This window comes from Cervus elaphus, chromosome 13, assembly GCF_910594005.1.
Source record: "Cervus elaphus chromosome 13, mCerEla1.1, whole genome shotgun sequence".
NCBI classification, from domain to species: Eukaryota; Metazoa; Chordata; class Mammalia; order Artiodactyla; family Cervidae; genus Cervus; species Cervus elaphus.
In genome coordinates this window covers 27492326-27515424 of record NC_057827.1, presented here as the reverse complement: position 1 = coordinate 27515424, position 23099 = coordinate 27492326, and the positions used below count along the sequence as shown (strand labels likewise).

Genomic DNA, 23099 nt, shown 5'->3' with positions numbered 1-23099 from the left:
GGCTCATATAATAGGTGCATGTTTAGAAGAAACTGTCAAACTGTTTTCCAAAATTTATGTTCCCACTAACGACATACAGGTGTCAGCTGCTCAAATCCTCATCAGTACAAGATTGTCATGTTTGTGTCTGTATGTGTATATGTGTGGGCTTTCCCAGATGTCACTAGTGGTAAGGAACCCACCTGCCAATGTAGAAGACATAAGAGATGCAGGTTTATTCCCTAGGTCAGGAAAATTCCCAGAGGAGGGCATGATAACCCACTCCAGTATTCTTGCCTGGAGAATCCCACGGGCAGAGGAGCCTGGCAGGCCACAGTCCATGGGGTTGCAGAGAGTCAGACATGATTGAGTGACATGTATACATGTGTGCATGTGTATTTTGTAGCCATTTTATTAGATGCATAGTGGTGTCTGATTGGGCTTCCCTGGTGGCTCAGATGGTAAAGAATCTACCTGCAGTGTGGGACACCTGGGTAATAGGTGTCTCATAGTTTTAATCTGAATCTCCCTATTGACTAATGATGTCCATCTGTCAGGTGTGTGTCTGTGTGTATTGTAGCTATTCTAATAGGAATATAGTGGTATGTCATTGTAGTTTTAATTTGCATTTCCCTGTTGGCTAATGATGTTGAGTATGTTTTCATATACTTCTCTGTCATCTTTTATGGATTGAACTTTGTCCATTCCCCCTCCCCCCAAAAAAATTTCTAACTCCTAGAATGTGACCTTATTTGGAATTAGGGTCTTTGCAAATGATCAGCAAACAATGAGACCATTAGGGTGTGCAACATTAGGGTGGGTCGAAGACCTGAGTCTGTGAACATCAATATGACTGGTATTTTTTTTTTTCGGATGTGGACCATTATTTAAAATCTTTATTGAATCTGTAATAATATTTGCTTGTTTTATGTTCTGGTTTTTCGGTCATGAGGCATGTGAGATCTTAATTCCCTGACCAGGCATGGAACCTACACCCTTGCATTGGAAGACAAAATCTGAACCACTGGACCTCCAGGGAAGTCCCATGACTGGTAGTCTTATAAAAATGGGGAATTTGGACCCAGATGCCTGCACATAGGGAGAAGATAAAGGCTGAGATTGCTAAGCCAAGAAACACTGAAGGTTGCCAGCAATGCTCCAGAAGCAGGGGGAAGAACAGAACAGATTCTCCCTTGCAGTCCTCAGGAGGAACCAGCTCTACCAACACCTTGACCTTGGACTTGTAGCCTCCAGAACAGTGAGAAAATAAAATGGTTACACCACCTGCTTTGTTAAACTTTGTTACAGCAACTTTAGCAGACTAATACACCATCTGTGTATAATCTTTAGTGAAGTAGCTGTTTAGATCTTTTATCCATTTTTCCTCTTATTGTTGAGTCTTAAAAGCTCTTTATATATTCTGGATACACAGCCTTTGAAGTCTGTGTTGTAGATGAAGAAACAGGGCTCAGACAGGGAAGGCAACGTATACCAGGTCACATAAGTTAGTCTGTCTATGGAAGAAACTAGCGTCTTCACCCCTCTTCTGGCTCCCATCTTCCAAGGCTTGCTGACCATCAGCATCTCCTGGCCATGTTTCCTTGCTAACCACTGTACCTTCCTAATGAATTCAAGTAAAGAAGTCTTGTTGGGGATACTGGAGGTGATGGAGACACAGACCTAGCTGCCCTAGAGAGCAGCTGGCAACCTATGTGTGCAGTTGAAGGGGCAGGGGATGGTGACATTGGTGAAAATCCTAAGTCTGTGACACAAGATGAAAATCTGCATGTCCGCGTAAAACAGCACCACGTAAAACAGGAGAGAGAAGACTAGGTGAAAGTTTCTTGTTGTTGTATTGGACACTGTGACCTTCGAAAAGTATGTTAGCAGCACTCTTTTTAAACAGCTTTGTTTGAAATTTTCTAATGTAGGATTACCAGGTTCATCTTCCCTTTCTTTGATGAATGTTCAGAGGTCTCCTCTTCCCCTCACAGGCTACTCTCACACAGAGACTCTCAGGGAGGGCCTTGTGTGTGTCAGTCACTCAGTCCTGTCTGACTCTTTACAACCTCATGGACTATAGCCCACTTGGCTCCTCTGTCCATGGGATTACCCAGGCAAGAATACTGGAGAGGGTTGCCGTTTCCTCCTCCAGGGGATCTTCCCGACCCAGGGATTGAACCTGCATCTCTTGCATCTCCTGCATTGGCAGGATGATTCTTTACCAGCTGAACCACCAGGGAAGCCCCAGAGAGGGCCTTGGGTAGTTTGTACAAAAGTCTATAAATCAGATGTTTTAAGGGGCTGGGGAATGGGGATTCCCAGCCTCTGACTGCTGAACACCCCCCTCCATTCTTCCTGCCGCCTAGTTTTTGGTTTTCTTCTTTAATCATTTTATTGTTTTAGAACAGTTTTAGGTTCACAACAAAATTGAGTGGAAAGAACAGAGAGTTAACCTGCACCTCCTGCCCCCACACTTGCACAGCCTCCCGACCTTTAATAGCCTGTGCCCAGAGGGTGTGGGTGTCACAATGGGTGGCTTAACCTTGACACAGCATAATCACCCAAAGTCCATGGTGCACATTAGTGTTCACTCTTGGTGGTGTTGTCCCTCCAGTTCTTATGAATGACAGAGCCTTTCTAATTCTGTGGTCTTATTTTCCACAACAAGGATATGCAGGGAGACAGGGTAGAGACGGGATGGGGTGGGGATGAAATTTCCTACTGCTTTTTGTCTCCAAATGTCCCCCATTCTTCATCAGATTCATCCAAGTTTGGCTTAGTGGAAACTCATTCTAAATCTGGCAGATGGTTAAATATTACTAGTTTCCAGTGCTTTTAAAATGTTGTGTGACTGTGTGTGTGTGTGAATTATGCATACCTTAACCTAGAACATACTTTATTAACAAGGTCTCTTCCAGAGAAAATTGGTTGCAGAAATGATTTCATGAAAATTCATTAAGTGATACTTTATTAATATTACTAGATACATATAATTCAAGATAATTTCCCCTAATAAATACAAAAGTAAATGAAAACAATTTACTGCTACATAATCAAAAATACTTTAACCAAATGTTGATGGACTTATTCTTAGTTATGGATATATATTTTGAAACTATTCTAAAACTACAAGACTAAACTTTTGAGATAAAATAAATCATATTACCCCCAAAAACACCCAATAAGAATTTATTTCATGGGACTCCCCTGCCAATCCAGTGGTTGGAACACCACGCTTCCCATGCATGAGGCACGGGTTCGATCCCTGGTCTGGGAACTAAGATCTCATGTGCGGCATGGCGTGGCTGGGGTTGGGGCGGGGGAAGAGTCTCATTCATTAGGGGATGTTCAGCATTTATATACGCAGTGTGTTCTGTCTACTTCACTTGGTGCCACCATTCCTTCCCTCCCTCCCTTCTTGGCATTGCTCTTCACACTGTAACTGTGCTCCTACTGAGCCTGGTTCTTCTTCTGCACTGTGATTCTGGGAGCGGCAATTGGGTGCATAATTGCCGGTGGTTACCCTGAACATTTTCTTCAGAGCGACTGGGCATACTCTAAACTTCTGCAAATGCTTTTTCCTTTTTGGAAATAGTGTCATTCAAACCACATTATTCCCCTACCCACACTCTCCATTCTCTGTAACAACTTCTAGGGTGCTTGTGAAGGTTTAAAGGGGAAGACTCCTCTCAGAAGTCATACTCCTCATCAGCTCGAAGCAGGCTAGGTTATTCTACAATCCTTGCTACAGGCCAAAAGGGAGTATTGAGTAGGGAATTCTCCTAATATGAAAATGAAGGAACAGGTACAAAAAGAGATTAGGTGACTTATGAACAACCCCTGATTCTTGGTTAGCACTCTTACTTTGTGGATTTCCAGGCATCACAGGACCTGATGCTCAGAGCAAAGTTTCTGTGAGGTAGGCAGAGCAGACATTCTTTTACAGATGAAGACACTGAGACTCAAAGACAAGAGTCCCTTGCCTCGGGTAACACAGTAAGAAATTAACATCATTGGAACTGTGAACTCAGGTGCTTCGATTTCCAACCCACGGAGACGTTAGGGTGCCTCTTACTAACCTGAACCCTGTGAGGAGCAGTGCAGCCATCTTAACAGCCACCAATGAACACCTGACCAGAGAACACCTCATAGATACCTTGAAGTCTAAGGAGAAAAATACTGTCATCTTGAAAGAAGAATCCGTGTGTCATTTTCCGTGGTGCTCTAGAAAAGTCCTAAGGCACTTGATGAATGATAACACCTATGTGAATAACCATATACTTGACATAAGTATAAACACAAGTATAAATGATAATAGATTGAAACAAGTTACCAAACAGTATGTTGGGATTAAAAATAGTTCTGATGGGAATGTACATAATTTAAGTCTCAGAAATGCATACTAAAGAACAATCTTGGTTAAAATGTTAATTCGAAATGGATTTAAAAATCCTGATTTCCTCTGACAGATTTTCTAAACTTCTTGTTTAAAAATTTAAAAAATGATTAGTTTTCACTTAAAAAAAATTTTTTTCCTACTATAGAAAATTGATTTTGTCCTTGAGAAGCCAACATGGTGTAAGTCCGCTTCCTTTTAAACCTGATTTGAGAATTAGAAGGCCTTCACCACGGGAGCGATCTTGCGGAAGAATTTGTGACCTCGGGAATTTGTAGTTTCAAACAGGTAGCCAGGAGGGGAAGGGTAGCTAGCCGGGCAGGTCTCCAGTTTCTTGGGCATATACTCCAGAGAGTACGTGGTGACGTCGTCAAACGGAAGCGACCTCTTCAAGGGAGCGTCCGCAGGTTTGCAGCTCTTGGTGGGAATTAGTTCATGGGGCACGTAGTGAGACCTGAAAGTGCTCAGGCCATCGAATTTTCCGGACGGGCTGGGGATCTGCGGCTCCTGCTTAATGAGTCCCTGACGGCAGCTTTCCCATGCTGGGAAATCTTGCATCGTGGTGCTCTTTCCTTGGAAAGGAAAGCTATGATTTCTCCTACGAGAAGCGGGCCTGATGGGAAGCACACGCGTGGCCTGATGCGGGACATAGTCGAGGTGGCTGGTGCTCTGCAGCTGCATGGTGCCTGCGGGAGGGAAGTACTCCGGCACTTTCTGAACTTGCGGTGCTGGGAGTGCCCATGCTTGAAAACTGTCCCGGAACTCAGTGCTTCCTTCGAATGGAGCGTCCTGGGCCACTCTGGTGTGTGCAGGTCTGCAGATCTTTGCTGTTTCACCAACGAGACCCTGAAAGTCGCATCGGTGGGTTGTGAGGTCCTCCAAGGGTTGGTCGGGTGGCTTGTAGCTGTCTTTTGGCTTTGCCAGCTTGAATTCTGGCTGATGAGGCACATAATCAAGGCGATGACTTGTGTTACCGCTAAAGGGGATGGTAGAGCGTTCGACCGCAGGGCTGGGTTTACAGCTTTGTCTAGGCTTTATCTCCCGAGGGACATAGTCATCCTGAAATGTTGTTGAATTTCCAAATCTCACAGTAGGGGGATAGTAAGTTTGTTGTGGCTTGTAGAGTTCACTTTTCTGAATGTCCCAAGCTCTATAATCATCTTGAAAATTTAAAAGAGAGAGAGAGCATTTTTAAATACTGAAGGACACCACCACCTTCTAAAAATCGTGACTGACTTGTCTCGTTGCCGTCCTTGCATTTCCTTTAGGTATCTCAACACCAATTAAGTAGGAAGTTCCACTGATTTCCCCTCAGATTTATTCCTTTTTTCCTTCACTTCTACTTTCCTCTTCCTATCTCCCCACTTTAATACATACAACTTTCCACTTTCAGATTCTTGTGATTTAACATGGGAATGGAACATCTGAGCCTGACTGTTGATTGTTTTTGAAAACAGTTGGGTTGTGTTCCCAGGAACTGGTTGGGATTTTTGTTATAACATGCTGAAGTGTGAAACATAAAAGCTAGGAATTAACGTAAAACCAAGGGCCCTGCTGTGTGGGCAAGAGTGATGTGGATATTACTCCTTACTTTGGGGGGACTCCTCAAAGTAGGGAAAACTTCAGCTCCACTGTACCCCTGGAAGCCAACAGGACTCCCTGAGCAAATATACAAGGCCCAAGGTAACTTGTACTATCCCAGGAGGAGCACTGGCTTCGATTTTCCTCCTCAGGAAATGGGCTTCATCTGGAGGTGAGGGGCCCAGATTGAATGCTCTCTAAAGTGTGAGAGACTAAGTATGGAATTTAGAAATGAACATCAGGGCTGAACTTGGGATTTCGTGTTAAATACCTTAATTCTTCTTCTTGCAGCTCACCTCGACCATGGATGGAAAACTGAAGTGCATATATTTCAACTGAGGTTTATTTAGGCTTTCTGTTTCTAGATGAGAAAGGGAGAAAGCTGAGAAATGCTATGGAATTGACTTTACCCCAAAATACGTATCTCTAAATACCAAAAATTAATTTATAAGAGACAGAAGATATACATGATAAAGAATTAGAGTCTAGGCTAAAGGCCATGCAGTGTTTATTGGAAAGGCAAAAGTTCAAATGCTCCTTCTGTGGATACTTCTTTTGAAGAGAAAAGCTTCTCAGTCACAGGCATTTCTGCCAAAATAGCCACATTTTTTACCAAATAATGATTACTCCCACCACCTTCAAGCTACTGATGTTTGAATGAGAGTGAATAACCTAAGAGCAGGCAATCTTTCGGATAGTAGAGACCTGGTAAGAAAAGATGATCTGGGTCATGCACATTCTTGGTCTTGTGAACTTACATTTGTGGGAGAAGAATGTGAAAGGTGCCATGAAGCAGAATTGGAGAGCTATGGTGGGCTGAAGACTTTGGAATAGACTCATAAGGAAACAGTGACATGTTACATAGGCTGGGAAGGCTAGACCTTGGAGGGCGATCAGAGAAGATGTGTCCAGGAGTATGAGGATGCTGTGAGAAAAGCCAGCTAGCTGATGGCGGTGGTGGGGTGGGCAAGGGGTAGTTCTCTCTCAAGCTTCCTCTGCAGCTGATAGTTTTCCAATTCCACTTCACAGGAAGCTTTACCACAAACTCGCTTTTTCTTGAGTCACCATGAAGGACTCTCTGTTGTTTGCTACCTCAAGTATAAAATTGTAGCACTACTTTTCAGTAACTAAGGAACCAGAGGATGTTAATGGAAGGTCTATGGTTCAATAAAAACATACAGGGAGACCCTTTGTTGCCAAAATGTCTACAAAAAAGATGTTAATTTCATGAGAGAAACTAAATAGAAAAGAATATTCTCCCTTACCAAAAAAGTTTGGTTTTCAAAAAGGAAGCAAAATTTTAGAGATAAGATTTGATAGCAATGTATTAATTCCAGAGATCTGCAGAAAATTGGTTTGCCTCTTTTAAATATCCCTATGCTCATATGCCTGGAAATTTATTATTTTCCTATAATATTTATTAATAACACTCTAGTAATACCTTTAAAACATCATGGCCTTTATTAATATCATTGGTTCTTAGTATCTTATGACACTTATGGAAAAAAATCAAACATAATGCCATCTACATCTAACAATGCATCTGGTCATTTGGCAACTACAGTACTGCACTTGTTAGATAAGGGCCATTCAGTTTAGATGGGAAGTTTGCTTTCTTCTAAACAGCTTTAAGTCCATGAGGTGCTTGCATGTGTTTGCTCATCATGAACATCCAGATGCAGAGCTCCAACTCCATCTTTACACAGTGAGCTGTTCTGGGTTCCTCTTTGAGGACAAAAGTCCTCAGCGGCATATGCAGTTTCTTTCTCTTGGTAGTTGGGGCTCTGTTCTCTGCGTTGTCTTATGGCACCAAGAATGTGGGACCAATTTTCATAAAGTCAGGGGGCTCCATCCTTTCTTTCTCAATCTACACATCATCAAACTTGTCTCACAGTTTTAATCCTACCTGTAAGTTGATGACTCCCAAACTTGAATCTCTACTGCAGACTTCCCTTGAAATCCAAGCCAACATATCCATCTTCCTCCTAGACAATCTCTATTCAAATGTCCAAGAGGTAAATTGAAACTTAGTTTGCCCCAACTGAGTTCACCATCTTGCTCAGACTCATTTTCCCTAAATAACATAACAATAAAACACTATTTTGAATATGGCACCTCATGTAAAGATTTCACCCAGTTAATTTTCTCTCCCTCACTCCCTTCTCTCTGTTTCAAGTCATTTTCAAGTCCTGTTTATTTTACTTTCTAAATTATAAGTTTTTCCATCTGAGGCAATCATGCAATGAATAGCAACCTGATGAAATTATCGAAAATAAGAATAAGGAAATAGAAGAAAAAATATTGTAAAATAAGGTTCTACAGACTTTACAGCAAGACCCTTATTTCATTCTTGATATTTGTAGTTAGTGTCTTTTTATTTTTCTCCTTGGTCATTGTGGTTAGGGTTATTCAACTTTGCAATCTTTTAACAGAATCAGCATTCCATTTCATCAATTTTCTCTACTGTTTTTCTCTTTACAGACTCATTGATTGCTGCTCTTCATGCTTCTCTCTGGAATCATTTTCCTTCAACCTGAAGAACTTCCTTTAATTACTTTTGTAGTATGTACCTGCTACTAACACTTTTTCTCCTTTTTTTTTTCCCTTCCCTAAAAACCTCTTTATTTTACATTATTTTGAAGGATATTTTCACTATATATAAAATTCTAGGATTCACTGGGTTTGAAATTCTCAATTTTTTTTTTCTTTTTAACATTAAAGATGTCATTCATTGTCTTCAGGCTTCTATAGTTTCTGGTGAAGTTAAGTACATTTCTAACTTTTCTTTTGTAAATAATCTGTAGTTTTGCTCTTACTACTTCTAAGAAGTTATCTTTACTTGGTTTTCAGAAGTTTGATGACAGTTGCCAGACATGGCTTTGTGTTTATTTTGCGGTTTGATAAGCTGCTTGAATCTGTGGCCTGAATTCCTTCACCAATTTTGGAAATTCTTTGACCATTATCTCTTCAAATACTTCCTGATTCTTCATAGGTCTTATAAGGTTTTATTTTATGCTGGACGTTATGCATAAGAAAATCATAAAAACTAATCAGTGTTACTTTCAACAGAAGACAGCTTGCTTTTCCCTCCTGTTGGGCAGATAGGATGTGGGGCAGACCACCTTGATCCAATCAGGAACTGAGCAAGACTGGCGTTCAGTGACATCTTTAATTAGACAAAGTCTTCCTCTAATTACAAATTTCTTCGGACAAGACCTGTGATGTGTTTGTAGCTTTGCCTTCATTCTAGTAGGGCTTTGTCTTCCAAGCACCTGTTCCCAAGAGAGACTGTGGGACATTTCTGTGAGCTTTTTCTAGCCGTCTTCTAGCCCACCATGCCCCCTCAACACTTAGCAAACACCCCACAAGGGAAACCAGCCCTGCATCTGGGGTACTTATAGATTCTAATTGTCATACCTGCCTATGTGTGAGCTTCTCCACTGATTTCCCTTCCCCCTAGAAGAGTCCCCTGCTTATGCCACCCCAATCTTCAGCCTCGCCTAGACTTGACAGATGCTTCCAGAGGAGTGAACAGTTGGCCACCTCAGCTTATCTAGGAAGGGCTCCTCCATTTCTGTAAATTTAGTTCTTTGCTTCTATTTAAAACAAGATTTTTAAAAATTTATGTATGTTTTTAGCTGTTTCAGTGGAGGTTATGGCTTTCTGCCATCTACTATATCCTATCTGGTAGCAGAACTCAAAAAATTTTAGTGACTAGTAGTAAAATGTTAAGCTCCTCAGTCTAACAACCAAGACATCACAATCTTAAGCTACATTTTTGGAATTAGACACTAATTACTCAGATCCTGAAATTCTCTGGTCCACACCATGTTCACTGAATACCCTTTTATTTTTCTGGCTTTATGACTTTTTGCTCATCTCACCCTAGCTTTTAGGACGTCCATCCTCTTTCCATACATCAATACTTACTAGTCTCTGATGCATTCTCAGACTAGCCTGCAGTGATATCTTGTTCAGTCTAAATTTTTGAAGCACTAATTGTTTCATAATTTTCTAATGAATCATTCCCCCCTCCTTGTGATATTTCATATATTTCTTGTATGACTATTTAATTTTTCATGCTATATTGCTCTTTTTTTTCCTCACCTGTAAAGTTTCTAAATGTCAGCAACCCTGCTCCATTCAGATCTCTATTCCTTGTAATGCCTGGCACACAGAAGAGTAATCCCTAAAAAGTATTTATCAAATCAAATACTGACCTATTTTCTTTATGTACACTTTAGTCTGAATAAGTTTTTAAACCAAGGCTGCTGGGGGAAGATAAATTTCTGTCTAAGAGTGACCAGTTCCATAGAGCCACATCTCCAGAATCTAGATGACGCCTTTCTCACCATCCTGTAGTTTTTTTGTTTTTAATCATATCCCATTTCCATCTTCCCTCTATTCTCTGTTAGGTTATAGTGAGAGGCTCTTCCCATTGTGATTCCTCTTCAGCTACAGATCTGTCCTTATGGAGGGATCTACAGAGCCTGTAGTGTGGTCATCACACAGGATGGTAATATGTCCCCTTGGCCCATAGGTTTTCTTGTCTCATGCCCCCAACCTGGAAATACAAGGATAACTTTTCCTCACTAGGAAAGATCAGGAGAGGGGAGGCCAGAAGGAACCCAGGAATACTCAACATTGGGTTATGGGAGTAGAAGTACATGAATCTATAGGAAGCCCAGGTAATGAGAAGCCAGAACTAGTATTGGATGTATGAGTGTGTGTGTGCATGTGTGTATGTTACATGTAAATAGTCAAGGCATCAAGGATTATCAGTATTATTGTATTTTAAGTGAACTTTACAGAGAAAAAAAGAAAATCTTACTATGGTTGTTTAAAAGACCCAGTACAATCAGGAACAAGACAAGGGTGCCCACTCTCACTATTCAACATAGTTTTGGAAGTTTTGGCCACAGCAATCAGAGCAGAAAAAGAAGTAAAAGGAATCCAGATAGGAAAAGAAGAAGTGAAACTCTCGCTGTTTGCAGATGACATGATCCTCTACATAGAAAACCCTAAAGACTCTACCAGAAAATTACTAGAGCTAATCAATGAATATAGTAAAGTTGCAGGATATAAAATTAACACACAGAAATCCCTTGCATTCCTATACACTAACAATGAGAAAACAGAAAGAGAAATTAAGGAAACAATACCATTCACCATTGCAACAAAAAGAATAAAATACTTAGGAGTATATCTACCTAAAGAAACAAAAGACCTATACATAGAAAACTATAAAACTCTGATGAAAGAAATCAAAGAGGACACAAACAGATGGAGAAACATACCGTGTTCATGGATTGGAAGAATCAATATTGTCAAAATGACTATACTACCCAAAGCAATCTATAGATTCAATGCAATCCCTATCAAGCTACCAACAGTATTCTTCAGAGAACTAGAACAAATAATTTCACAATTTGTATGGAAATACAAAAAACCTCGAATAGCCAAAGCAATCTTGAGAAAGAAGAATGGAACTGGAGCAATCAACCTGCCTGACTTCAGACTATACTACAAAGCCACAGTCATCAAGACAGTATGGTACTGGCACAAAGACAGAAATACAGATCAATGGAACAGAATAGAAAGCCCAGAGATAAATCCACGAACCTATGGACACCTTATCTTCGACAAAGGAGGCAAGAATATACAATGGAAAAAAGACAACCTCCTTAACAAGTGGTGCTGGGAAAACTGGTCAATCACTTGTAAAAGAATGAAACTAGAACACTTTCTAACACCATACACAAAAATAACCTCAAAATGGATTAAAGATCTACATGTAAGACCAGAAACTATAAAACTCCTAGAGGAGAACATAGGCAAAACACTCTCCGACATAAATCACAGCAGGATCCTCTATGACCCACCTCCCAGAATATTGGAAATAAAAGCAAAAATAAACAAATGGGACCTAATGAAACTTAAAAGCTTTTGCACAACAAAGGAAACTATAAGCAAGGTGAAAAGACAGCCCTCAGAATGGGAGAAAATAATAGCAAATGAAGAAACAGACAAAGGATTAATCTCAAAAATATACAAGCAACTCCTGCAGCTCAATTCCAGAAAAATAAATGACCCAATCAAAAAATGGGCCAAAGAACTAAACAGACATTTCTCCAAAGAAGACAGACAGATGGCTAACAAACACATGAAAAGATGCTCAACATCACTCATTATCAGAGAAATGCAAATCAAAACCACAATGAGGTAGCATTACACGCCAGTCAGGATGGCTGCTATCCAAAAGTCTACAAGCAATAAATGCTGGAGAGGGTGTGGAGAAAAGGGAATCCTCTTACACTGTTGGTGGGAATGCAAACTAGTACAGCTGCTATGGAGAACAGTGTGGCAATTTCTTAAAAAAACTGGAAATAGAACTGCCACATAACTCAGCAATCCCACTTCTGGACACACACACCGAGGAAACCAGATCTGAAAGAGAAACGTGCACCCCAGTGTTCATCACAGCACTGTTTATAATAGCCAGGACATGGAAGCAACCTAGATGCCCATCAGCAGACGAATGGATAAGAAGCTGTGGTACATATACACAATGGAATATTACTCAGCCATTAAAAAGAATTCATTTGAATCAGTTCTAATGAGATGGATGAAACTGGAGCCCATTATACAGAGTGAAGTAAGCCAGAAAGATAAAGACCAATACAGTATACTAACACATATATATGGAATTTAGAAAGATGGTAACGACAACCCTATATGCAAAACAGAAAAAGAGACACAGATGTACAGAACAGACTTTTGGACTCTGTGGGAGAAGGCGAGGGTGGGATGTTTCGAGAGAACAGCATCGAAACATGTATATTATCTAGGGTGAAACAGATCACCAGCCCAGGTTGGATGGGTGAGACAAGTGCTTGGGCCTGGTGCACTGGGAAGACCCAGAGGGATCGGGTGGAGAGGGAGGTGGGAGGGGGGATCGGGATGGGGAATACATGTAAATCCATGGCTGATTCATGTCAATGTATTACAAAAACCACTACAATGTTGTAAAGTAATTAGCCTCCAACTAATAAAAATAAATGGAAAATAAAAGACCTAGTACAAACATTTCACCAGTTTTATGTCAAATTATTATTAATACATTATCTCCTATGCATAGCAATTAATATATATCTTAGCAATTACTATATGCTGTATTAGATTATTAAAATATCTTTGTTCACTGTATGTGAAAATCTTTGTGAAAGTTGCTCAGTCATGACTGATTCTTTGCGACCCTATACAGTCCATGGAATTCTCTAGGCCAGAATACTAGAGTGAATAGCCTTTCCTTTCTCCAGGGGATCTTTCCAACCCAGGTCTCCCACATTGCAGGTGGATTCTTTACCAGCTGAGTGACAAGGGAAGCCCAAGAATACTGGAGTGGGTAGCCTATCCCTTCTCCAGCAGATCTTCCTGACCCAGGAATTGAACCGGGGTCTCCTGCATTGCAGGCGGATTCTTTACCACTGAGCTATCAGGGAAGCCATGATATGTTCACTGTATGTGTTGTCTTAAAAATTTGCTCCTTGTATGGTGTCTTATATGCTCATAGCTTAAAAAACAAAACAAAACAAAGAACATTGTTCCTGATCTCCCTACTGAGCTGACTTATAGATCATACTATACTAATTCCATATACTGTGTTGTTTAGTCATTCAGTCTTAAAAAGAGTGACTCTCTTGTGACCCCATGGACTGTAACCCACCAGGCTCCTCTGTCCATGGGATTTCCCAGGCAAGAATACTGGAGTGGGTTGCCATTTCCTTTTCCAGGGAACATACACTTTACTTACCCATTAAACTGCTAAGAGTGATGTTTAAAGAATAAGTGTGTATTCAGTTATTATTTGTTTAAAATATAAATCATTATTGTTATTGTGGATGGCATCACTTTTATAAAAAGGTTTCATATTAGGACATAGCCATTCAGTTATATCACATATGAGTAAAAAGACTGTAAGCCTAAATATGCAATTACATTATTAACAAAAAATATAGAAATAGTATGAACTAACCAGATAGACTATTGTTGGAAAATAAAGAACTGCCCAAAGCAACAGTGTTGTAAAACCAGATTGATTTTTGGAAAGAAACTGGTCACACATCGTCCAGCCCCTTCCTCCCTGCAGTTGGTTGCCAGCAGGCAGAAGGTATTCCATGCTGGAAGGCCTAGAGGAGCAGGTGGCCTGTGTGAGGATCCAACGTTGTCTCACTGGGTGAACACGCCTATTTTATTCTGAAGTTCAGTATCAGGGACCATCTGCTAACAGAGGTAAGTGTCATCCTCTATCCTAGCCTTTATCAGCATAAAAGGCAATATTTTGGTTCTCTCCCTGCCACTCTTTTGGTTGGTTCAGAACCTGAATGGTGAAGAGGGTTGCTATTTATTTGACTTTCTCAAAGGCTGCAGAATGCTCAGTAGTTTCATACTGGGAGGAAAGGAGAAGTGCCAACTCAAAATGGCATAATGTGACAAATAGGACATAATGCTTGTTCAGTAGTATCCTTTGTTTTCATGGTTTGAGATAGAGAAAACTTAGTGGCTGAATTTAGACAGGAACCCAGGTCTCTTAACTCTCAACCAAGCAAATGGTCTTTTTTCCTCACTATACAATATTATTTTGACAAAAGAGAAAGAAGTTTTCTCCTAAGCCTTGGAGACTTAAGTTTGGCAGTCTGCCAGAACTGCGATTCCATGTTGGATGTCAAAGCTGAAGGTTAAATTTTTGTTTTTTGGTGCTTTAATTCTGGAGATGGCAAGTTACCTTTATAGGTTGGGACAGTGTCCAGCTTTCCTTTTTCAACTTGTTGTCTCTCCAGAGGCCGAACTATCACCACAGGATGTACTTTGTAAGAATTAAAATCCCGTTTGTAGGTGGTGCCAAGATCAATCACCCCCTGTTTTGGTTTATATTCTTCTGGTGCATGGCGAGGCTGTTTGTCTATTTCGTAAGGACGATAATCCGACCTGAAATATATAAGTTTGAAACATAGCCTCACAGGTTCTTTTGTTTTTAACTCTTTCAATTCAGTATTAAAGTTTTCAAGACTTCCACTAGAAAAGTCTAGAAGGTATTAAAATGGTGATGGTTGGTAAACTACTTGAAAGAGAATATTGAATTCCTTTATGTCCTACCCAGTGACTAAATATCTTAAGAAAAATAAATATTAAAAAAAATCAGTTTTTCCAAACCTCTTTACAATGGATCATTGGTTAATTGGATCTTACAGAAATAAAATCTTCCAAGAATTGAATTTTTGATCTAACCTGGAAGGAAATCACAGGTTAAAGGTTTAAATGAATCTGAAAAAAAATTTAACTATATCCCTTGGGTCCACTTTTGTCAAAACCCTTATTCATCCTATTAAAGACTTTAATGAACTGTTTGGGTATGCTGTCTTTTTGTTGAGTCATGCTGTCTTCCTGTTCATCTTTAAATAATCAGTTAAAGGAGTCACGTACATCTGACTCTGGCCTTTAGACATCAATCATATTCATAGCATGGATGTAAGTCTTACTCATCTTCTGATTCCCTGGCAGCTCTTGCCAGGGATGCGGGTCATACAGTACCCCGGCCACCCTGGGCATTTGATAAACATTATGTTATTGCAGACACTGAGGCTGTCTGTTGAACTGGAGAAGACCACAGACTTGGACTGACCACCTGGGCCCAAATCCTGGCTCTGTCATTCGCTACATGTATTAATACTGGATAACTTCACCTGTCTGTTCCAGTGTCCTTATATATAAAATAGAACCATAATGTCATCTACCTCATACAGGGTTGTTTTAAGGACTGACACATATATGCATGTACAGCATACACATGACTATTTTGTACACATAAAGAATGATTATTTTGATTACTACTACTAAAAGTCTTCCAAATTGCTTTCTTTTCTTTGGCATTGACTTTCTATTGATATTTCTATTGGCATTTCTTTTCTATTGGCTGTGGTCACTTATTTTATGATTTATTCAAACCATTTTTTTACTAATCAGTATTTTCTGTATGTGGTCATAACCTCCCGAAAACAAAACTCACTGAATCCCTTCTCTGTTCACAATGTAACTTCTTAGACTTGTTAACTCACCCCTGTCAACCCACTTCAACCTGGTTTTTCAGCACAGCCCTCTCTAGTACAGTTTCAAGGTCCACAGTGACTTCTATATGGTGAAATGCATCGGACAGTCTTAGTCATCATCTTACCAGACCTCTCCAGTAGTAACTTTCATTATTGACCACTCTATTTCTGGAAATCTCTTTCTCCCTGTCTTCCTCATTATTTCTTCTCAGTCTCCTATGTTGCTTCACCCTCCTAGACTCAGTCATGAAGTGCTAGAGTTCCTCATCACTTGGGTCTGCACACTCTCCTCTGCTCATCCCATGTTCCCTCCTGAGCACAGCTCCTCCATCCCCACAGCTGCCATCACTAACTAGATGGAAATGCCTCTCAAACTTACATCTCTGCTTAGACCACTTCTGTTAGATCCAGACCAGTTTTCACAAGGCCCCTCAGCTAGTCAACGGCACCTCAAAACGTACTATACCCCTAATCAAAATATTTCTCCCCAACAATTCTGGCCCCTTTTGCTTGTTCCTTATCTTGGTGAATGGCACCACTTCTTCAGCTGCACAATCAGGAACCTAGACCGACCCTTCATGCCTCACGGGGCTGAACCCGTTGTCTTGTATGTCTCCTGCAATGGCAGGCAGGTTCCTTTATCACTGGCGCCACCTAGGAAGCCCCTTCATGCCTCACTTCCCTCTTAAATTTAGTTTATCACCACCTCCTATCAGCTTTGCCTCCTAAATCTCTCTTAAATCTAACTGCTTTTCTGTGTCTCATCCACCACCCTGATATTCTAAGCTTTTGTATCAGCTCATCCACATCAGTTCAGTAGCTTCCTAAACTCACTCACTAGTTCTCTCTCCAATCTTTCCATACCCCCTGCCACACACACACAAACACACACACACAAAAACACACACACACACACACACACCCAAAAAGAAACCCCCAGTGGCTTCTTACTGCTCTAAAGCTACAGAAGAAACTGGGCATGGCCTCTCCCACTGGCTTCAACTCACCTCGTGCTTCCTCTGCCCCTGCTGGCCTTCTCCTTCCTACTTCATGCTGCTCTCTGCCTGGAAAGCACGTTCTTACATTCTTAATCCAGTTAAGTGCTTTACAGCCTTCAGATTTTAGATCATTCTTCTCATTTCCCTGATAAAGTCAAGCCTCTTATTCTGACTCTCCAGTTACCTGGTGCCTACCCTTCCTAGATTTGATCACTGTTGCAATTTTATACTCATTCTGAATGATGTTTTTGATTGCCACCTCCACTAGACTGCAGATGTCTGTAAGCGCAGAGATCAGGACTGTTTCTGCTCCTCACTGTATCCCAGGCACCAAGCATAGTGCCTGACACTTAACAAAGGCTTGAGAAATACTTTAGAAGATGAACAACAGTAGACATCACATACCTCTGCTGCTCAAGATACCTGAGTTGTTCTTTGCTCTTCCCAAATACCAGCTAGAGAGGAACAGGCTAAAATGCAACCAGGAAGTGGAAGAATCAGGGAGAGGACAGAGAAATCTTAGAAGTCTTCATTTCTCTAGTTAGATTGGTTACATGTTAGAAAGTGTACCTCCAAACCCAAAACAACTTTCTATGGAGACGTAGTGAAGGGTAAATGCACTCTTACTCATCTGATATATCCTAAAACTCTGGACATGTCTGGACTCAGACTTTCAGGGCAGTCTTCCTGCCAACTCTGGCAGTCATCGATTCTGCTACAACTGTAATCCTCTAAAGGACCAAAAGTCCTGTACAAGTCCAGACATCTGCTCTTTACAGTATCTTCCTACAGTACAGAAAAGTATAGAACAGAATGACACATTATTTTTCAATTGTACAGATGAATCAGCTGCCATCTGTTGCCCAGTCAACATCGTCAACATGAGGGAGTCAACCAAGAGTTTCAAATCCCTTGAATGTGGTCCTTGGAAATACTTCTGTTGTTAGTTGTTAAGTTGTGCCCAACTTTTATGCGACCCATAGATTGTGGCCCGTCAGGCTCCTCTGTCTGTGGTATTTCCCAGGCAAGAATACTGGAGTGGGTTGCCATTTCCTTCTCCAGGGGATCTTCCTGACCCAGGGATCAAACCTGAGTCTCCTGCAAGTGGATTCTTTACCATCTGAGCCACGATACTGCTAATTCCCTAGTCAAAATACAAAAAGATCTAGTGTTTTACTAAGTGGAAAGATGATTTAAGAAATGGAAGGTTTCGTTTTGTTGGTATATTTGAATCTTTATTTAGTTTTATTTTATTTTTACTATTAAGGCTACTTGAACAAGGCAATGGAGAAAACCCAGAATTGAAAAGCAATTGACTTTTTAAAAGAAACATGTGGCAGGTTAAACTTTCTTCATCTTTTAGAGTTGGTTAAATGCAAAATCTTTATTCAACAAATATGAATATTGTGAACTTTATTTCAAATCTCCATTATGAATCACTAAGGCATCAAGGAAGAAAGGAGTAGAGGTGGAGAAAAAAAGAGCAACCTTTCCCCTTGGCTCTATCTCAACTAGCTGTTTAGTTCCTTCATCTCATTTACTATGATCTGGGATTATCTTGTTTGTCTGATTTTTGTTTGGGGACCGTTCATAGTTAAAAGACTATAAACAGGGGAAGGGTGGGGAAGCCCTTCTTTCCATTCCACATCAGACCTAGTGGACAGTCCAGGACCTGCCCACTGCATTGAGTCTGTAGCAACAGAATTACCACTGATGCTGGTTAAAAATGCATATTCCTGGAATCCATTCCATTAGCTACTGACTGTTTTAGGTGGTGGTCTGGAACCTATAACTGTAGCCTTTCTTGATGATTCCAAATCACACAAAAGTCTGAGGACTATGGAAGATCTTCACATTTCTGGAAGAGCCACACACCTACAGAAGGAACCATAAGAGTTGCCTGAAATGTTAAAGTATAAGTATTGGACTAAAAGTTTGAAGGTCTCCACCTTTGCTATGTAAGTAAAATGATCTTCCTTTGAAATGAAAATGGATAATACTAAAAGTTAACATTGTCCTAGAGCATTTTAAAAACCCTAAATTATAGAAATCTGATGTACAAGTACAGGTTCTTGAAAGCAAGAACCTATGTTTATTGATATTTTTTAATGCCTTAGCTTGTGCCTTGAATATAGTGTGCACATCAACAGAATAAAGAAAAGAATTGAATTGACAAAGATACAAAGAGATCAAAAGTGCTGAGCCAAGTGAAAAGTTGAGGCTTAAAGAACTTTTCTGTCTTTCACGCACTGAGTAAATATTGAGCACCTACTATGAGCTAGTAGGCATGTAATAGGTTTCTGGAAATAGAATGCTGAGATAAGAAGACACACAGTTCCTGCTTTCACTGAGACTAATCTAATGATAAATAATAGGCAGATACTTTGAGAACTTATATAGGGGACTTTTACCTCACCAAAAACTGGGTGTCAGAGAAGGCTTTTCTGAGTAATAATTGAGTTGAGATCCATAGGTTGAGCCAATGTAAACTAGGGTAAGATACAGGAAGAATTTCAGGCAGGTAATATAGTATCTTGGAAGGTTATGTGACAAGGGAAACTTAGTACATTCAAGAAATGAAAAATGTCCTATGGGATGTAACCAACAGTGCAAAGGGCATTACAGTGAAAATAAATCAGAGAAGAAAGTGGGGACCAAGCAATGAAGGGATTTGTTCGTATATTAAATATGATGGGAAAATACAAGACCAGTTTTAGCAGGGAGGTGATAGAATTGGATCTGCATTTTAAAAAGGTCATCTTGCTCAACATCACTAATTATTGGAGAAACTCAAATCAAAACTACAACGAGGTACCACTTCACATTAGCTAGAATGGTCATCATTAAAAAGTCTGTAAATAACAAATGCTGGAGAGGATGTGGAGAAAAGGGAACTCTCCTCTACTGTTAGTAGGAATGTAAGTTGGTACAGCCACTATGGAAATTAGTATGGAGGGTCCTCAAAAAACTAAAAATAGAGCTAACATATTATTCAGCAGTCCCACTCCCAGGCATATATCCAACAAAACTATAATTCAAAAAGATATATGCACCATCCCTATGTTCACAGCAGCACTATTCACAATAGCCAAGACATGGAAACAAATGTCCAGTGACAGATGAATGGATAAAGAAGATGTGGTACATATATATACAATGGAATGCTACTCAGCCATAAAAAGGAATGAAATAATGTCATTTGCAGCAACATGAGTGCAACTAAAGATTATCATAAGTAAGTGAAGTAAGTCAGAAAGAAAAAGACAAGTACCATATAACTTGTATGTGGAATCTAAAATATGGCAAAAATGAACCTATCTATAAAACAAAAACAGACTCACGGACATAGAGTACAGACTGGTGGTTGCCAAGGGTGTGGGGGAGGGAAAAACTGGGAGTTTTGGATTAGCAGATTGTGATCTATTATATTAATCTATTGGATGGATAAACAACAAGGTCCTACTGTATAGCACAGGGACTATATTCAAAATCCTGTGATGAAAAAGAACGCTAAAAAAGCAACGTCTGTAAGTGTGTAACCGAGTCACTTTGCTGAATAGCAGAGACGGGGACAACATTGTAAATCAACTATACTTCAGTGAAAAATAAAATTAAAAAAAGAAAGGTCATCTGGGTCACCTCAAGTTAGAAAACAGATCAGAGATGCAAAAGCTGGAGTAGATACAAACATAACCCTTAGGAAGTTATTGCATTCTGGTCACAGTGGAAAGCAGACAAACACATAGATTTTAGGAGGTTAAAAAAGAAATCAACAGAACTTTTTATATTTCCCTTTTACATTCTCAGTTTTGTCATTCTAGCTTAGTTCTCATCTTTCTGTCTTTCTCAAGTTGTGACTCAACCAGTTTCTTGCTTTTTAGATTAGTTCAACTTAAATCAACTAAATAGTTTAAAGAGTTAAACTAAATAGTTTAAAGAAAACTTTATTAAAACCAGGAGAGTGGTGAAAAAATAAGTAAAGCAAATTGTTTCTTGATATTTACTTAAATGTTGTTATTCCTTCCATTTTGCCACCATATGCTCGATATTCTTCCTTGGGCTTCAGACTCTGAGGTGGAAGAACAATGCCGTATGTAGGATATTTTTCCAAATATTCAGTTGTGGCACAAGACCCGCCAGAATTTTCATAAATCCTTGTGGTTCCATGTGGGCAATGATGTCGCCTATGCAAACATAAAAAACTCATTACAGTTTAACTCACATGAGCAATTGTATGTGCACACTGCAGAGGAAAATATGATAGATGGCAGTTTTGACTGATAAAGTGAAAGAAATAGACATTTCGAAATTTTTAGTTACATAGTAGGGGGGAAAAAAGATTAAAACAGCAAGATGAAAAAGTAACAGACACGGGTCAAAATTTCCCAAAGGGGCCCAACAATCTTGATCCTGATAGACAGAGGCAGTGTACTGAAACATCAATGAGTTTGTTCTCTTAGAAGAGCAGGGATCTTTGCCCCATTCTATCACAGTTGTGGGTGGTGGCCAAATGTCAAGAGTTGGCTAGGTGAACCCTCCAACTGTGGCTCCTGGCTTTGCCAAGATTCTTGTACCTCAAACATACACTTGAAAGTAGGGGTGCACTACTGCTGAGAGGATTCTTAGAACTTCAGCAAGAGACATGTCAGTGGGAAGCATTACCAATGTTTAAAGCCCAGAGAAGATTCCTTGCTTTAGCAATGCCTCAGTTACCCAGATCATTTAACTGCCTGAAGAAAAGGGAGCCTCCAACATCATGAAGACTGAAAATTCCTGACAGCTGGATGGGAAAGGAACTTGGGTTGGATAGAAATGAAAGATTAGAAATAATAATTAATTTTTGTGCATTAGGTTTTCAAATATGAATCAAATCCTCAAATGTCGATTTACCTTTTAATCCATATTGGATTATTAATTATAAACATTTACCATGAAACTAAGGGGAAAACTGCTTTCATCAACATTCTAAGTGTCTGTCCTTTGGAGGAGATTACAATACCACAGGGCTGACATATTCATAATATTCATTGAGCAAACAGTGATCTAATCCCTGGGTCAACAGGGAAGTTGAGGAAGGAGAAGACTATTTCTTAGGTGACCGGAGGTTGTCAGGACTCACTGACCAATTCTAGGTTTCAGGAAGTCAGATTCCAAAGGAGCACAGGCTGGATGGGCTTGGGAAAGAAAATATCGGTCAGGCAGGAGTGGGGGGAAAAAAAAGAAAGCAAGGGATAAAAGAAAGCGTAACATGGATCGAAACCTCATCGACTTGCACACCGTTCTATTCTTCTGTTTCCTTTTATTAATTTTTAAAATAGTGTGGGGCATACACTCTCCCAGTCGAATCAGATCCCCACTTACCAGCCTGACCTCCGGCCGCTGCTGCACAGGCATATTAAATCCCACCGCTGGATGGCATTGGGAGTCTGCGCCCTGGATAGGAGCCCACAAATGCGTGCGTGCGTGCACAGTCGTTTCAATCGTGTTTGCGACCCTATGGACTGTAGCCCGCCAGGCTCCTGTCCATGGGATTCTCCAGGCAAGAATACTGGAGTGGGTTGCTGTGCCCTCCTCCAGGGGATCTTCACAAACTAGGGATGGAACCTCGTCTCCTGGGTCTCCTGCATTGGCAGGCGGGTTCTTTATCTCTAGCGCCACCTGGAAAGTGCCAGGAGCCCACAAAGCAGAACTGCTTAACCCAAGATAGCTGGCCGGGTGCGCGGCCAGCATTTGGGGACCCGGGGATAAGTGGGGACGTCGCTGCGCCCGGGTCCCCGCACCTCCGCGGGGCGGCCACTCTGAGGGCTTCGTCCCCGCCCCCGCGGCCCGAGCTCACTTCCAAGCCCGGCCGCCGCCACGCCGGCCGTTCCTTACCCGCAAGTACAAATCTGACACAGACACCAAGTCCTCATGCTCCCGGCTCCTCGGCTCCTCCAAATTTGCAACTTCCGCCGTTCCACCGCGGCCTCCGTAGTCAAGGCAACCGCGGGAGCCCAGGAGACGGACGCGGCGCCGGCTTCCGGCGGCGACAGAGAC

The 23099-nt window shown here is 40.7% G+C and overlaps 1 protein-coding gene across 1 annotated transcript; it reads right to left on the bottom strand.

The window, feature by feature from the left end:
- Positions 1-2980: 2980 nt before the first annotated feature.
- Positions 2981-23089, bottom strand: SAXO2 (stabilizer of axonemal microtubules 2). The gene is made up of 5 exons (XM_043922493.1): positions 22938-23089; positions 22425-22496; positions 21068-21247; positions 14745-14947; positions 2981-5538 (listed from the first exon to the last, which is right to left on the bottom strand). The coding sequence occupies exons 1-5, from the start codon at positions 22973-22975 to the stop codon at positions 4595-4597; spliced, it is 1437 nt and encodes a 478-aa protein (XP_043778428.1). The 5' UTR covers positions 22976-23089; the 3' UTR covers positions 2981-4594.
- Between the last annotated feature and the right edge of the window lie 10 nt (positions 23090-23099).

What these genes read in the sequence shown, in the direction of transcription:
- SAXO2 (XM_043922493.1), bottom strand. Translation starts at nt 22,975, where the DNA reads ATGAGGACTTGGTGTCTGTGTCAGATTTGTACTTGCGG. An exon ending in TGTCAGATTTGTACTTGCGG is followed by an intron (nt 22,497 to 22,937) that starts GTAAGGAACGGC and finishes GCTCCTATCCAG; the next exon opens with GGCGCAGACTCCCAATGCCA. An exon ending in GAAGGAATAACAACATTTAA is followed by an intron (nt 14,948 to 21,067) that starts GTAAATATCAAG and finishes TATATATTTCAG; the next exon opens with GTCGGATTATCGTCCTTACG.